Genomic DNA, 16,403 nt, shown 5'->3' on the forward strand with positions numbered 1-16,403 from the left:
ATCATCAATTTTAACATTCCATAACCATCTATGGGATCAGAAGCCAAGTTAAGATAAGAAGTTCCATTGTGTTTTTCACTAAATCTATTGTTTAATTCTTGCAATCGTGAGTCAGTTGCAGTAGCAACTATATCTACCAGAAAATGGTGCTCTACGGTGAACTAATTTTGTTGATTCTCCATCCAACCTTGACCAATAGCGTAGTAAGCTTCCACACTATGAATGTTAGCTTCCACACCAGGAATGTTTATGGCATGATTCTTGCTGAAAGATGTTGCATTTTCATATAGTGAAGTCGAACCATTATCTCTCAACTCGAACGTTTTTTAGTGGTAGAGACCAAATTCATAGCATTGAGAATATCTTGAGATTGATGCTTAAGAGCTTGGTAGTGATCACCAGTGATGCTCAACTCGCTCAACCTGCTTAATACGAATCTCTCCAAAAAAAATAAAGATAAAATAAAAAAATTTTGAAACTAGGGTGCTTTGAAGTCCCCAACAATGAAGCCGAGTACGAGGCCCTTATTACTAGCTTCAAGCTTGCAAAAGAGCTTGAAGTTTGACATTTAAAGGCTTTCAATGATTCCCAATTGATCGTCAGGTATGTCTAGAAAACTTAGAGGCAAGAGGAGCCATGATGAACAAGTACCTCCAAAAAGTCTAGGATATTTCATCATCCTTTGATAAGTTCAAAGTACAGTAGATCCCAAGATCTGAGAATGATTGAGTTGATCTACTCTCAAAGCTTGCCACCTCGAAATATGCAGATTTTGGGAAGATGACCGACCTTGAAATCCTTGAGAAGCCCGACGTAGAGGAAGAATCCGGCTCGATCATGCAAGCTGATCTTGAACTGAGATGGATCGATTCTTTAGTCGACTATCTCTAGAATGGGGAACTTTCGGAGGACCGAGGAGGAGCTTGAAGAGTCAAATTCCTAGCAACTTGTGACATCTCTATAAAAGGTCGTTCACTCTACTTCTCCTCAAGTGCCTCCGACCTTTCGAGGGCTGAACATATAAACAGAAAAATAACAAAGGTTCAATAATTACTTAAGATAACAACATTTACTCCACATGACAGTTAGTGTTATCCCCACTAAACTTGGTATCAATCCACCCCACCTAGAACTTTTCCTTATCTGCAAAATACCCTCCCTATTTCAAATGGAGCCTGATATACTCATCACTAAATTTAAACATTGTTGCCGATATGCTTCAAGCTTCACTCTTTATCATTTTGAAATGCATGCCTTCAAGATATTGACAATCTTTGGTTTTCCATCTTAGAAGGATTGGAATTCATGAAGCACGACACCAATGGATTGCAAAATTGCTTTAGAATTAAATAAAAATGTCACTATAATTATAATACAAACTACTTGAGACTTTGCCCTTGCTTTTTGAACTACCATGAGTTGATTTGTAGGTTGAGAAAAATTATTAAGCTATAATGCCCTAGTCCCGTAGAGCTCAAGTAAACTCCAGAAAAAAATAAAAATGTAGACAGTAATTTAAAAGGTTTGATTGGCACTTCAGTTGGAAATTGTTAATATAATACGTGTCATATCCAGTTGTCCAAGTTAGTCATGACTTTCTTTGCACATCATTTTTATCCATAAGATAAAAACTTTTTTTGATTAGATGGTCCTTGGGTAGATACAACCCATAGCTTCAGTGTCACGCACAACTTGTAACTGGGGTGGGATCATCTGCACAGAATTCCACACAACTGAACCATTTTTTTATACATAAGACATAAGCTTTTTGATTTCTCAACACTTCACTAACTATGATGAAAGCATGACCAACTCAAATCTTCCAGATCCCTAAGAAAGCAATTTAGTTTGTAATATGGCCACCAAGAGGGCAACAATGACGCATGCCTAAAATAATAACCCACTGTTTACGAAAACAGCCATGGAGTCTACAGTGTGAGAAACCAGGGCCAAGAGTACTGCCCACGAGGCCTTCATGGAAGACTTTGAAACTAAGAGACAGGAGGAATATCATACAAAATTATAGTAGTAAAAAATTAATTCACCAATGAATTCGAACAAATATAAAGATATTTTAGTGGGGCAGTCAGATCCACCGCATGCAGTAAATAAACAAAAAGAAAATTTAGTCTGAATCTCTCCTCTGCATTGAATACGTCTACTACTAGTTGGAGATGACGAGGTCGTAGTCTTAAAGATCTTGGAAAGATCGCATCATATGACATTGAACACAAATTTAATTTAAATTCTTGTCATACAGATTAAGGATATTTAGCTGTAACTTGCTGCACGCTGAGTTGGACTAACGACCACACGTAGTCTTTCAGCTATGTTTGCAGTGCAACCGACCGTCGGCGGCACTGCCTCTCGGCCGCCGGAATCCGGCGGAGGGGCCCGCCGCAGCCTCACCTTTCTCCTCTTCCTGGCCGCCGTCGCGTTCCCCTGCGCCGTGCTCTACCGCGCCGCGGCCCCGATCGCAGCCCTCCCGTCCTTCGCTCGGTGGGACTCCGGCAGCACTCCCGTTGTGATCTCGGCCGTGGAATCGGTGAGTGTCATTTTTTTTTTTATTCTCTTATTTTGGTTCGATGGATACAACGGTAATATTGTCCTTGGCTCTCCATTTTTTTTTGTTGGAAATAATTTGGTAATATTATCTTTGGCTCTAGTTTAAGAATGAACTGAGCTGAAGGGAGTGATCAAGCTGAGCTTGAATCCGGCCATGTTCAAGCTCAGTTTGAATTATTATCAGTTAGTAACTTGTGCTTGACTTGCAGAGGCAAAGACAAGCATGGAAGGATCTATGCTGAGCTGAACTCGTTTTATTCACGAAGTTGTTTGATGAAAAGCAATATGAGGTTACTCGAGTAATCAGACTAACCTCAAGCCATGATGTCTAAGTCAGATTAATCTAAGAGTTTGAGGAAATTTAAGAATTGTACAATTTGATATAATGGAAAAAACTAGATTAGACTGGGTGTTGATCTGATGGACAATCAGTAGGAGTACTCATGATATAATTGTATGAACGGATTTTTGTAGATTTCTCTTTCTTTTGGATAGAAGGATCCCTACACAATGAGCTACACAATGGGGTACCCTCCTCTCAAACAACCCTAGGAACCGATTTATGTTGCCACGTATGCGGCGGATGGTAGATTAAGATCCAATGCCTCCTTATGTTATTGAACTCTTCCCTGAATGTAATTGGGAAAGGATGCAATACTTAGGATCATTTGCTGAGATAGGACATCCATTAATCAACCATCCATCCATGTATTTTAATTGCTATATGTGGCGATGCAAACTATTTTCATAACCCTAATACCATGGGATTTGGTCATAAGCCACTTGGTCCAGACGCCAAGGGCTTTACTAACTTTATAAGTTGGTGATGGGGACATTAGAGCTCCTCATTCAGATGATGGAGTCAATTAGTTGCTTTTAATTTTGGTCGAGTTAATTTGATTAGTTGCTTTTGTTATTGGTCGAGTCGATGTGGTTATTTGCTTTTGCTTTAGTCAAGTTAATTGGGTTAGCTGTTAAGTCGTGTAATTGGGTCGAGTGATTGGTTTGGTATGTAATCAATCGATTGACCTAGTCAACCGATTGAGGGTCTAATTTTGATGTCGTTAATTGTTTGACCTCATGTAAGGCCTATATAAAGGCCACTCTTCTTATGAATTAGGCATTGAATGATCGAATAGAAAACCCTAGCCTCCTTTCTGCTTTTTCCTCTTTCTTCCTCCTCTTTTCTTCTTCCCGCGTCTCTATAATTTCCTCTTTCTCCTCCTTCTCTTCTTCTTCCTTTTTCTTTCTTCTTCCTACAGTGGTCCTCCATCAGTTGGCATCTTCAAATATCAAAACATATCAAGAAACATAAAAGTTGGGATCCACTCTACTCTATGATTGAACTAAAGAGTTCTGGTCCTCTATCACAAACTATCGTTGTATTATCACCATGACTTTCATTAAACAGGGCCTAGGGAGGAAGAGATATCAAAGGTCATAGTACCTTGCTCAATGAGGACCATCATGTGGTACATCAATGATCCACATTTGAAAACAAACCACTCTAATTCACTTGAAAACTGAAAATGATATGCATAATATACATGTGTTTATTCAAATATTAAACAAAATTGAGATGAACATGAGCAAGTTAAACAATTCTCAAGCAAGGGAGAAACTATTGCAAGATTCAAGACTCATCCCATTTACTAATTATTAAGATAGCTCATCATGTTGGAGATCATGCATACATATGTTCTGCATGTGTATTTGACAAAAAAAAAAGAAAAAGGAAAAACATGAATTGTTTGCTTGATTGACCACCCAATCTACTTTACTCCTTTCTCTTGTTCCTTTGGAAAATTTGTACAATCATTTCCTAAAAGATTAATAGGAAGGATTATCAGATGTCTAGAATGGTTACACAAAGATTCCACACTTATTGCATGGTCTTCGGTCTAACAACAAATTAAATTATTATCAAAATATTCTAATTTTCTCAATCCACCAAGATCTTTCTATAAAAATAAACAAATAATTATCAACGGTTGCAGCTGTGTGGCTATAGTCACCTGAAGAGTAGAAAGAATTTATTAAAATTTATTTGCACATGTAATTGAGCCAAGCTAGAAAGAGCTTGCATTTGGAGGTCAAATTTGATTTATTAATTATTTCATAGAACTTAATTCTAGTTAGTTTGAAAAGAGTTTAATATGAGTCTACTTGATCAACTTCATTATAAAATATTGAGGTGAAATTGATTCAACTTCATATCTAGCTTGAATCAAGCTCATTTCAAGCATGAATTGGATCTTTCTTTAAGCTTGAATGACATTTAATTGGTTCAAACAAATAAACTCAAAAAACAAATTTTTTTTAATTATAAAATTTAATTCTAGAAAAGTACTCACAATACTACAAAGCACGATGCCCTATAATATAACATTCTAAGTAAGCCCGGAATCAAAGCTTCCATTTAATAGTATACATTATATATATATATATATATATAATATAAATATATTTATATACATGAGACTTATGGAGCAATTTCATATTTAATTAGGTTGAACTTTTGTTCGATTAAATCGGTGTTGAGCCTCATTTGAGCTTAATTACATATGCACCGAAATAAATATAATAAATATATTTATATGAAATGAACGGCTGTGATTTGCTGTATATACGGTCACAATTAGCAACTTTAATTACGGCTATCAAAAAGCCCAATTTTGTCACCGCTTCACTGCCATTCATAATTCCTCACGTGCCTCCACCTACGTGCTCACATTTTGCTCGAATACACTCCCCAAGAAACCTCGGTTCAGAAGTCGCGTGCCAAAAAAAAAAAAAAAACCAGTAGTTCTCAAGAGACGTCGGCAACCCTTCACCTCCCTCCCTCCCTCTCTCTCTCTCTCTCTCTCTCTCTCTCTCTTCTCTCGAATAACTCCACATCCGGTCTCTATTTCTCCCTCACGTTTAACTCCACATCCCCTCTCTCTCTCTTCCTCTCCACCTTATTACCGCCCCCTTCTTTGGCTCTATATGAGAAAGCCCCCACGTTTAAGCGGGGGTCGCGCAGGGAGGTTCGCAATGCACCCCGCCTCCCCCGCCTCCTCCTCCTCCTCCTCCTCCCCCTCCGCCACCGCCGCCGCCTCCCCTCCGGCGGACGATATCGACGCTGTCCGCCGCTGCCTGACCCCCCTCCTCGTCCTCGCCGCCGTCGCCTTCCCCTGCGCCGTCCTCTACCGCGCCGCCGCCCCCATCGTGCCCCGCCTGCCCTCCGTCCGGTGGGAGCCTGCCCCCGCCCTCCTCATCCCCACCGTCGACGAGCCCATCGACGCCGTCGATTTGGTGAGCTCGAACCCCAGTTTGGGGTTTTCAAAATGATTTCTTTTCTATTAAATCGCTATCGTTTTCACGTCTTTCTTTTTTCAATCAATACCTCGTCGTCATCGTCTTCTTTTGTTTTCTTCTCAATCCGTAAAAGAAGACGAAACAATTGTTCGTAGTTAACGTTGTCCGCGTGACCACGTGACTCAGGGCTAGACCTGGCCCCAGTAGCTTATGGGTTCCGGTTTGTTTGGACCAGTACGATGCATTTGGGTTGACTTGGATCTGTTCGGTTTTAAGAGACTTAAAACAGGGAAAAAAGATAGAAAGTTGTCAGGCTGGCGTTATGCTTAGAATTGCTTAATTATGTTGGTGATCCTGAATTTTGAACTATGATAATGGCGGCATTGAGATCTTGGATCCTCCACAAGATGAAATTTTTGGGTTTAAAAATTTGGGTTTAAGGTGGTTCATGGCTACCCATACATTCTATGGGCCGAGGAGATATCTATGAAGGAATTATTGACTATGTTTGTGGCAATAAAATTATATCTCAGGAATCCGTCTGTGCAATTGGGGTGTGTTTGGTTGCTGATGATCTGCTAATCAAGGACGGGTCGGCAGCTTAACCAGCCAAACACATGTCAAAAAGCTTGGGTTGGTCTTATTCTGTCAACGCCTCCAAAAGCCACTTAACCTTGTTAATTTAATTTGCGAGGGAAAATGAGATAAAGCTAACCATCACATATCTCATTTCTCTCTCTTTACTTTCACTTTTTCCACAACTTATCGCCTAACCCTTGTCAACCAAATGGTGGATAATTTTATTCGGTGGTTAGCTAATTGTAGGTGTTTACCAAATGGTTAAATCTATCTACACACTAGTTAGTTGTTCAGCAGCCAAACACAGCCTTAGAGAAATTAAGTGTTATGTATAATTGATATAATGGTATTAGATAACAGACACAATAGTGTTTATTTTATATTTTTATTATCTCCATTTCCTATTGATGTTAGTGGAATTAAATTAATATATTTGAATATGGAAGATTTTATGAGATCCTGATGTCACTTTTTAATACCTAATAACAACAATTGTATATTTTAGTACCATGCAATTTAAAAATGAGTTTCTAAATTTTTAGCTTAGAAACATTTCATTATAAGTGTTGGATTGATCAACAGTCTCAAATTCTGGGTACCATTTGCCCATTCCATGATGACTTTACCTGAACCATGCATCCTGTATTTCTGACATTGGAATGAAAGAAAGTTGGATTCTTTTCATTTTTCTGCATCATGATCCTTTGAACTATAAACCATTGAATTTTTTCATTGAGCAATATGATTTTTTCCTTGCATCTTAATTTTGGACATCATCCAATATACATTCCATTTGTAGGATAATGAGGATGCTAGGCTTGAGAAAGTTCTAAAAGAGGCAGCCATGGAAGATAAAACAGTAATCTTGACCACCTTGAATGCCGCATGGGCTTCTCCAGGATCAATTATTGATCTCTTTATTGAGAGTTTCCGGTTTGGTGATGGTACATGTAAGCTTCTGAACCACTTGGTGATAATTACATTGGACCGGAAGGCATACGTGCGATGCATGTCCATACACTTCCATTGCTTTGCCCTTACTACTACGGGAGTGGATTTCTCGCGAGAGAAGCATTTTATGTCTGCTGGATATTTGAAGATGATGTGGAGAAGGATAGAATTTTTACGGGTAGTCCTTGAAAAGGGATACAACTTCATTTTCTCAGTACGTTTATCTCCATTCATGTGTCTAAGCTTTTAACTACTTACCCATTCATAGCGAAGAAATATGGACAACGATATTTATTTTTTTCATAACATAATCGTTTTTTTGAAATATCTCTTAAAACATGTATGCAAATGCATGCCTGACATATTGTTATGCTGAACATGGGTATCAATTATTATTCATTTAATCTTGAACTTGTTTATTTATGATTCTTGTTATATGTCTATTGCCAAGAAACTAAGTTTGATCGATTCTTATTGGACGGAAACTCATGGCTATCTAATATTTTCCCTTAAATATTATGAAATGCATATTAGAAAAAGTTTTGGATTGGTGTGTTCCATGTTTTAACTTGCCAACTTCGTTTATTTTGCAAGCTTATGATGCTCCTTATGTTCTCGATTTGTACTCTAGAATACTTAAATCTTACATATCAATTTATTTTGATACATGCCCATATTTAAGAACTTTATCAGTTAATGCACACATGCTAAAAGTGAGAAAAATTTATTTGTTATATTTCTATTTGTTTTAACCAAGGTCCGCAATCTCGATACCGAGTACCATACTAGTATTTTACCATTTCGGTATGGTATGATTAGTATGGCATAGTACAATATGGTATGAGATAGCTCCTGAGTCCTTTTTCTCATTTTTTATCATGGTATCATCTGAAATCGGGTGGCACGAATCAGTGCAGTATAGCTTGCATCCTGGTTGTGGGTGGTATCAGGCAGTAAGGTATTGTTCAGCTCGGTATGGGTCAATTTGGAGTTGTCCCCAACCCGAATGGTGTTGTCATGCTGGTTCTGACCAGTACAAGTTGGTACGTCCCGAACTAGACGGTTCTTGGTGATACATCAAACATTTATTTAGGTGAATTTTTTATTTAACAAGTTTTCATTTACTAATTATAGACTCCAATAGTGATACTATTGCATTTGAACCTAGTTACTTCTTTATACTCCTTTTCTGGGCTACTATAGAATATGCTTGTGTATCGCTTTTTTCCATTCAAGAGCAATGTTTGCATAAGATGGTAGGAGTTGGATACTGATGGTTTTGAGCTTCAAGAGGTGATATACTACTTATAGCCGCTTCATATGGCTGAATTTCATACTCCAATGTGAAGGCCGATAAGCTTTGTAGGTCTCAATATAAGATGGCCTTGGCTAAAAGAGAAGGAAGTGAAAGGTTGCTCAGCACTGGATATAGCTTTTAGGAATCTGTTCAACTAGGGGTGTGCATGGTTCGAGTTAGGTCGATTTAGTGTTATATTTGAAGCCGAACTAATTTAAATTGATTTTTTAAAATTGAAACCGAAACTAACCGACCATCTAAAAAATTTGGTTCAAACCATGGTCTGACAAACCGGCTTGTACCAGCCGATTCGGACCGGTCCGGCCTGTAACCAATACGCCAGAGCAGTGAAAACCGGTACGAGCCGAACCCAGCCGGAGCCGGAAAAGACGAAGAGAAGGAGAGAGAGAGCAGGAAAGAGAGGGAGGGAGGAGAGGCCTCCGCCGCCTGTGGAGGGCCGCGGAGGGCCGAGGGGCGGTGGGGGGCGGGGCGGGGGAGCCCGCGGGGGCGCGGCGGAGGCCGCGGTCGCGTCCCCTATTAGGCGGCCTCCACCGCGACCCCGCTGGCTGCCCCCCATGGCCTCCGCCGCCCCCCCGCGGTCCTCCGCAGGCGGCCTCTCCTCTCCTCCCTCCCTTCCCCCCTCGCTCGCTCTCTCATTCTCTTCTTCTTCCCTGGCTCCGATGGGGAAGAATGTTCCGGTTCGGTACCGGTCTGAATCGTGCCGGTCCGATAGGCGGCCGGTACGTCTATCGGTACCGGTACGGCGAACCTTGGTTCAAACCGATCCGAAAATTTTGCTTTGGTTCAATTCAGTTTATTGGGTTGAATAGAGCTGGGCTAAATGGGCTTTTGTCAAATGGGCTAGGCTACATGAGATGGGTTAATTGGGTACCTTACTTTCCTTGAATATGGGCTAAATGGGAGCTTCTGAGTGGGGAGAAGGAAGGCCTTATCCAGCTTCCATCTGGCAAGGCCCTTCTGACTGATCCAACTTTCTGCCCTCTTATGAATCTTTAGTTTGGAAGCCTTGTATAGTCTCACTTCACATGTGATTCTTACTCATCTTTGGTATGATGTCCGGTGATTACTTATCAAGAGAAAAATGAACGTTCCATTTGAAACATGCATGCGAATGACTAATTGGAAGAGGATATGTTGCTTGTTCTATTATGGTGGATGAGATCTCAGTACTAGGAAGAATAATCAGGACAAGATCATAGACGATTTGAGACTAAAATTTTCTAAAAAGTATAGTTTCCCACTTTCTGAAGTGGGAAAATAATTTGGGAATCTATGATTTGATCCTGAAAGTAGAAAAACATGAGAATATAGCATTATATGATAAAATGTTGTCTATTAATGGATTTATACCAGTAAGAAAATCTAGCAATATAATTTATGCTTGCGAGCAATTGCAGATGCTGATCCAACAATCAATAAGTAAAATCCTCATTGCTTGGTGTAAATTTCTTATGCTTAATAATCAGCATGTGTCTCGAGGTGCAAATGTTCACACACGCATCTAAGATGAAAGCATACATCACCATTTGATTAGAATATAACAATCTTCTTGCTTATACTGGTTTCTCATACAACACCTTAACAGAGGAGGGCATTAATATCATAGCAGCTGCAATAGGCTCTAGTAGCTCGTGCACCTTGGTTCCTATCCTATATGGCATATGTAAACTGGACTTACCGGTGAATTAAAGGCCATTCTATGGCTGTCTCTCATAAATGGTGGTCTCATATTCTCCACTTTCTCTCTGGCCACTAGATCTATGATCACCAGAATTATCATCGTTACACTCACTGATCTCTGTATCTGAGTAAACTGACTCCTTCACTCTCTCCATCGGGGCTGTAACTATTTTTTTCTTTTTCTTTCAGGTTGCGCTGAGCAACTACCTTCTTTATCTTTGTGCCCCTCTGCTTGGCTATGCTAGGAGAATGGATATCGCCCTTCTGACCGAGTCGATCGGGTAGCATGGTGGCTTTGTCTAAGCAACCTTGGTCATATCTCTAGAAGGATGTCTTGGACAATGAACCATGATGATGGACTCCCCAGTGATCATTGTGGCAGTGGTTGATCAGTTGGAAGCAGATGTGAAATATTGGTAGTGGCTCTCCCCCAACCTCATTAGCTACGAAACTGGCCGGTCATAGAAGCGATCCTGACTCATCAAGTTCTGGCTTCTGCTGCTAGCCCATAAGCCATCCGATCATGAAATCATCCTCATCTTGAACAAAGGCATTGTGGATCGGATTGATCTACTTCCTTTTGAATGCACTTCAGCCTCAATCTTAGTTTGTAGTAAACATATACGAGGTCGTTGAGGCGCCTTTTTATCAGACATTTTCTCTTCGTGTTGTGGAACCTCGTGTTCAGATAGTAAGTTGCATATAGAGTTCGTAATTATTTTATTAAAATTGTTCAAGTACATGAGCAGTCAAATTTTCATCTTTTTGCATACCTGCTAGATGCAAGTCCCTACTCATCTATCGCTACTCAACGATGTTGATGTACCCTTGGGCATGCTTCGTGTCTACCTCTCTGATCTAATTTTTTGCCCTCTCCATTATATGATCTAGAAATCTCATTTGAGGGTATCTCTCGATGTCCACGGCTTGAAGCACTGCATTTCTCTTATTTTCTTAACCAGCAGCTCCAGTCCTTTCTCACGAATTTGATGTGGGCTTCGTATAGTGGCTTAATAGACTTCACTATCTTCTGGGCCCACTACTAAAATGTCTGCCTCGTCACCAAGTTCTCCACATTACTCCTCTTAGTGCAGACCCTAAATCTGCTCTGCTGCCACTCGGCAAATGACAAACATCTGATGCAAGTCTTTTTTTTTTTTTTTAAAGAAGGCTATCAAGTGCAATGTAGTTAGTAGCAAACCGTGTCATACCTGATCTCAAGATCTCCTCCCCTGCATACCTCCTCATCGGTAATTGGATAGCAAAGATTGTTTAAGAATTATTACCTTTTTTGCTCTAGATCTCTGAAATTTAATATAACAATCAAAGTATGCTGTATCGATATTGGGATCCGTATCGGTTGCGCGACAGTATGGTATGGTACCGTATTGTTTTTTTTTTTCAGGCCCGTGCCGATGCAGCCACAGCCAGCAAGGGAGGAGGAGAGGGAGAGGGGGGAGGGAGAAGGAGGAAGGGAGGGAGAGGGAGAGGGAGGTGGAGAGAGAGAGAGGCTGAGAGAGGGAGAGAAGGTTTTCGTGCTCCTTCTCCGGCCACATGAAAACATGGGTGGATTTCTCCCTCTCCCTCTCTCTCTATTTTTCCCTCTCTCCTCCCTCTCCCTTGTTTCGCCGGATTCCTCAAATGATACAACATTTCATATTAACTATGCTTCCAATTCTTCTCAAAACATGGAATCTAAGTTTAATATATAGAAAATGGTTCCTAACACTTTGAAAGCTAAAAATGGTGAAACTATAGCATAAACAACCCATTTATAGATAAATTTGGCCTCATACATTAGTTTTGGCCAAAGCTCCACATTTAGTCTAGTTTCAGATCGTTTTCAATACAAGTTTGAGATGAACTTTCAAAACATGGTTGGCAACCAATCTTAAAAATAACTCAAGCTGTGAAATGTGTCTTAACTAAATAATTGTGAAATGTGGACTCATAAAGCTGATTACCAGCAATTAAGACAAAGCTTGGTGGCTATGATTTTGGTTATGAGAAATTTAAGAGAAAGATAAACATAAACCTTATCAAGTTTCAAGGGGCTTATTTTTGGTTGACAGATTTTCAGGGATTCCAAAGGATGTGACGTTTGTAGAGCGAAGCTGTCAAAGAGTGAATGGGCTCGATTTAAGTGTAGATTATTAAAAATTGAGTTCAAATTTCCTTTTTAGGGTGACAAGCTCAAAAACCAAGAAGTTTTAGGTATATTTCATGATCTTCACTCATGGATCTTGTAGATCAATCTTCTTTACTTAAAAATCTTGTCGATCTATTATGAAATTTTTATTTTTATCTGAACTCGCTGTGTTTTTTTTTTTCATTTTTGTGTTCATTGTGAGTTACAGTTAAAACCTTAAAAACCAAGAAGTTTTAGGTATATTTCATGATCTTCACTCATGGATCTTGTAGATCTATCTTCTTTACTTAAAAATCTTGTCGATCTATTATGAAATTTTTATTTTTATCTGAACTCGCTGTGTTTTTTTTTTTTCATTTTTGTGTTCATTGTGAATTACAGTTAAAACCTTAGTTTTTGTAGCAACTCGATGTGCTTAATCCCATAGTTTAAGAATGATCGGATCATCAGAGTTTCATGTTCCTACGAAGTTCTACACAGAAAACAGATTATTGTACAGCTAATCTCAAATCAATACCATTGAGATGTGAATCTTGATTTGTCTTCTGCCACTTGGGAAGTGGAATGTTATCAAGCTATTAAAGAACTGGGTTCTTATCATGTTTTAAATTGGTGAAATAAACATAATTTTCAGTTTTAAAGATGAGGCTGAGATATCTTATTATATTTTCCAAGAAATTCATGTAGTGATCTCCAAAAAGATCTATGAGGATGAGGAATTGTTTGAACCCTTGAAGGTCTGTTTTTGCCATTCTTTTACATGTTTCACCGCCATTTTTATGTCTGAACTTTTTTTCTCTCTGTGATCCCATTCTTTAAGTAACAATAGTATAATTTATCTATTTATTATGATCATGTCCAGATTTTGGCCATTTAATCTTATCCTAAGTACCTTCCAAATGCAATAGGCTCTTAAAATATTTATAATAGTTGTGATTTGTAAATTAAATTCGCTAGGTTCAAAAATTGCTTATCTGTTAGACAAGTCTAATGGATGTTTTCCAAAATCTTGGATTTATATAAAAGGGAATTTCAAAGTGAATGTTCAAGACTTTGAAATTCTCTTTATAGCAAAAGTTTATTAGAAATGTTCTTGGAATTTCTTTTAGGAACTCTTTATTTGAATTCTTCATGAGGAGTGGTCAATCAACGCTGGAACTAACAATTCCTTTCTTGTACAGCAAGCTGATTTTCCTGTTGATGCGAGGGATAAATTCTCCCACCATAACTGTTTGGCCTTTTCATAACATTGACCACCCAGGAATACAATCCTTTGTTCTCGGCTTTTGTTTTTTCATTTGCCTGTTGATGTTGACATGGCCCTTCTTATAACTAAATGGAGATCTCGCAGATCTGTAGTTTGAGTTGCTCATCATAATACAGGCGAAAAGAACCTTATGGAAATGTCAGGAGCTCATGTAGAACCTTTGATATAGGTGTAGGAGTAGGATTCTTTATAGGTAGTTGCCATGAATATTTTGTACTTCACAATGAAAATTTTTAAGGTGACTTTTCGACATAGATCTGTTACTGGTCATTTTGTCATCTTAGTGGTTGTAAGCTGCCATGCAGAACAGTGACAACTCATAAAATAATGGAATCCTGTTTCTGAGAAAAAAAGAGACCATGTTTTGCATTTGTTTGTCATCATTGCAGCATTATTGTCGTGATTGCAAACTGATCTCTTGCTTAATAACTTGTTCAGGCAATAATTGGTTATCAAATATCTTTAATCCTGAATTTGGAAAGAAACAGCAAATTGATTCAAAATAAGTGCTCTGATTGATGTCCAATTGCTGAGTTGTCAAGGATGTTTGACATGTCACACTGTTAATTGCTTGTATCTTCTTTCAGGAGACTTGTTTCTGTCTTTTGAAGGCAGGTGCAGGGCAATAATCTCCTCCCCTCCCCTCTCTCCTCTCTCTCTCTCTGTGTGTGTGTGTGTGTGCATGTTTGCTTAGGAGGTTATGTGTTTCAAAATATAGATAAATATTGTAGTGCTGTTGAACAATTCTTTTTGGTGATTTTCATTTTTCGGCAGAATAAAGAAAAATTTAAAAAAGCTTGTCATGTTTCTGTGATGGTTTTTATAGTTTCAGACCGTTTCATTTATGCACATATATTTGTAGATTACCGGACTTTCCTGAATGTCTGTATCGTTGGTTTAATTGCAGGATGCAGATATCATGTGGTTCCGGGATCCACTACCACATTTTTATCCAGATGGAGATTTTCAGATAGCTTGCGACCAGTACTTGGGCAGTGCCACTGATTTAGGAAACAGGCCTAATGGGGGATTCAACTATGTAAAGTCTAACAACCGAAGTATAGAATTTTATAAGTTTTGGTACTCATCACGAGAGAAACATCCAGGGTTGCATGACCAGGATGTGCTTAATTTTATTAAATATGACCCATTGCTTGCAGAAATAGGAGTAAGGATTAGATTTTTGAGTACCACTTATTTTGGTGGGATTTGTGAACCAAGCAGAGATTTCAGTAAAGTTTGTACAATGCATGCAAACTGTTGTATTGGTTTGGGAAGGAAGATTCATGATTTAAGAGTTATGCTTGATGATTGGAGAAACTATATGGCACTGCCCCCAAACATAAAGAGATCTGGTCTGTATTCATGGAGGGTACCACAAAATTGCAGGTAAAATGGACATTTTAGATTAAAACATAAATATAATTGAGAGTTACATTTCTCTGTGCATTGGTTTACTCATTTCTTGTTTCTATTTTTTTCTGATTGGGGTCACATGCTCATTTTCTCAGTCTTGCTGAACTACAGTCATGAACAAATTTTCTTGGAGTAGATTGATAGATGATGTGCAGCTGTAAATGATTTGTGCATATTCCAGTGAATTACTTTAAAAGAGGTTAGTCCTATATCAGATGGTTCTGTATTTCTTAAATTAATGCATGTATTATTTATATTACATCAGTAAAACGGGGTTCATGCATGTTCCAGTTAAGTATTTTCATATATCTTATAATTAGTCCAGTACATCTGTGTCTCTTTTGAGGTGCTTTACATGAATATGGCTGTGCAGTAAAGTCTAGCCATGTGACTACCAGATGCCTTATTGATTTTTCTGAGCAGTAAGTTTATTGTCTTTGTTACATGTTACCAATAGGTCAACAGGGGTTTTGTATTGGATTCTTAAGCTTTCTCATAAGCTATGCTGATGACAATCTTGGAGTCAGGAAATATATATGAATCTAAATGATTTATGATAGTATCTTGATATATTGATTAATCTGTGAAAAACGGTTGAGGTTGTTAATTTTCCAGTAAATACTAGACTAGAAACTCCTTAAGAGTTCCCAATAAACAAATATGTTGTTCATGATACCTAAATCTAAATGCTTTCTGTTTTGGAGACTTATACTGTGCCTTGAGTCCTCCTTTATCTTCTCGTTCGTGTGTTTTCTTGTACTTCTCTTTTCAGTATGGTTTTCTCTCACCTGATCGCAATATTTTATGATATGCAGCCTTCATTGACAACATGGTGGCAAGACACCACTTTTTCTGCGAATTTTGCGAGATTACATATTTCCTTGGTCTTAGCATACGTGAATACTTGATCGGCGAAAATTGAGACCGGAGAATTATTAAACTAAGAAAAAGGGAAAAGGGAAAATACTGAATCTAACAACTTGAGCATACATGAGGAAGTTCTCTTTTGAACTTACAATTGCCGATCAGACTTGTACTCCTTGCTATTTTTTATATCGGTAGAATTTTATACATCAGTTATAGCTGATTGAATTTTATATAATTATGCTTTTCTTTTTTCTAGTGTTGCCATTCCTGTTTGTTGCTCGATTATCATTTATGATTATATTTGAATTTGG

At 38.5% G+C, this 16,403-nt stretch overlaps 1 protein-coding gene across 2 annotated transcripts; it reads left to right on the forward strand.

Annotated features, from left to right (window-relative positions):
* The first annotated feature begins 2,265 nt into the window (after nucleotides 1-2,265).
* Nucleotides 2,266-16,327, forward strand: LOC103721742 (uncharacterized protein At4g15970-like). 2 transcript variants are annotated; one of them, XM_039116497.1, is made up of 5 exons: nucleotides 2,266-2,545; nucleotides 7,244-7,609; nucleotides 14,717-15,198; nucleotides 15,321-15,424; nucleotides 16,041-16,327. In XM_039116497.1, exons 1-4 carry the CDS (start codon nucleotides 2,330-2,332, stop codon nucleotides 15,340-15,342), a joined length of 1,086 nt encoding a protein of 361 aa, XP_038972425.1. In that variant the 5' UTR covers nucleotides 2,266-2,329; the 3' UTR covers nucleotides 15,343-15,424; nucleotides 16,041-16,327. The 2 variants fall into 2 exon arrangements, with proteins under 2 accessions (XP_038972425.1, XP_038972424.1); XM_039116496.1 differs by lacking the exon at nucleotides 2,266-2,545 and adding an exon at nucleotides 5,395-5,862.
* The last annotated feature ends 76 nt before the right edge of the window (nucleotides 16,328-16,403 follow it).

Source organism: Phoenix dactylifera, unplaced genomic scaffold (assembly GCF_009389715.1).
Source record: "Phoenix dactylifera cultivar Barhee BC4 unplaced genomic scaffold, palm_55x_up_171113_PBpolish2nd_filt_p 000097F, whole genome shotgun sequence".
Lineage (NCBI taxonomy): Eukaryota > Viridiplantae > Streptophyta > Magnoliopsida > Arecales > Arecaceae > Phoenix > Phoenix dactylifera.

What these genes read in the sequence shown, in the direction of transcription:
- LOC103721742 (XM_039116496.1), top strand. Translation starts at nt 5,554, where the DNA reads ATGAGAAAGCCCCCACGTTTAAGCGGGGGTCGCGCAGGGAGGTTCGCA. An exon ending in GATACAACTTCATTTTCTCA is followed by an intron (nt 7,610 to 14,716) that starts GTACGTTTATCT and finishes GTTTAATTGCAG; the next exon opens with GATGCAGATATCATGTGGTT. An exon ending in AGGGTACCACAAAATTGCAG is followed by an intron (nt 15,199 to 15,320) that starts GTAAAATGGACA and finishes TCATTTTCTCAG; the next exon opens with TCTTGCTGAACTACAGTCAT.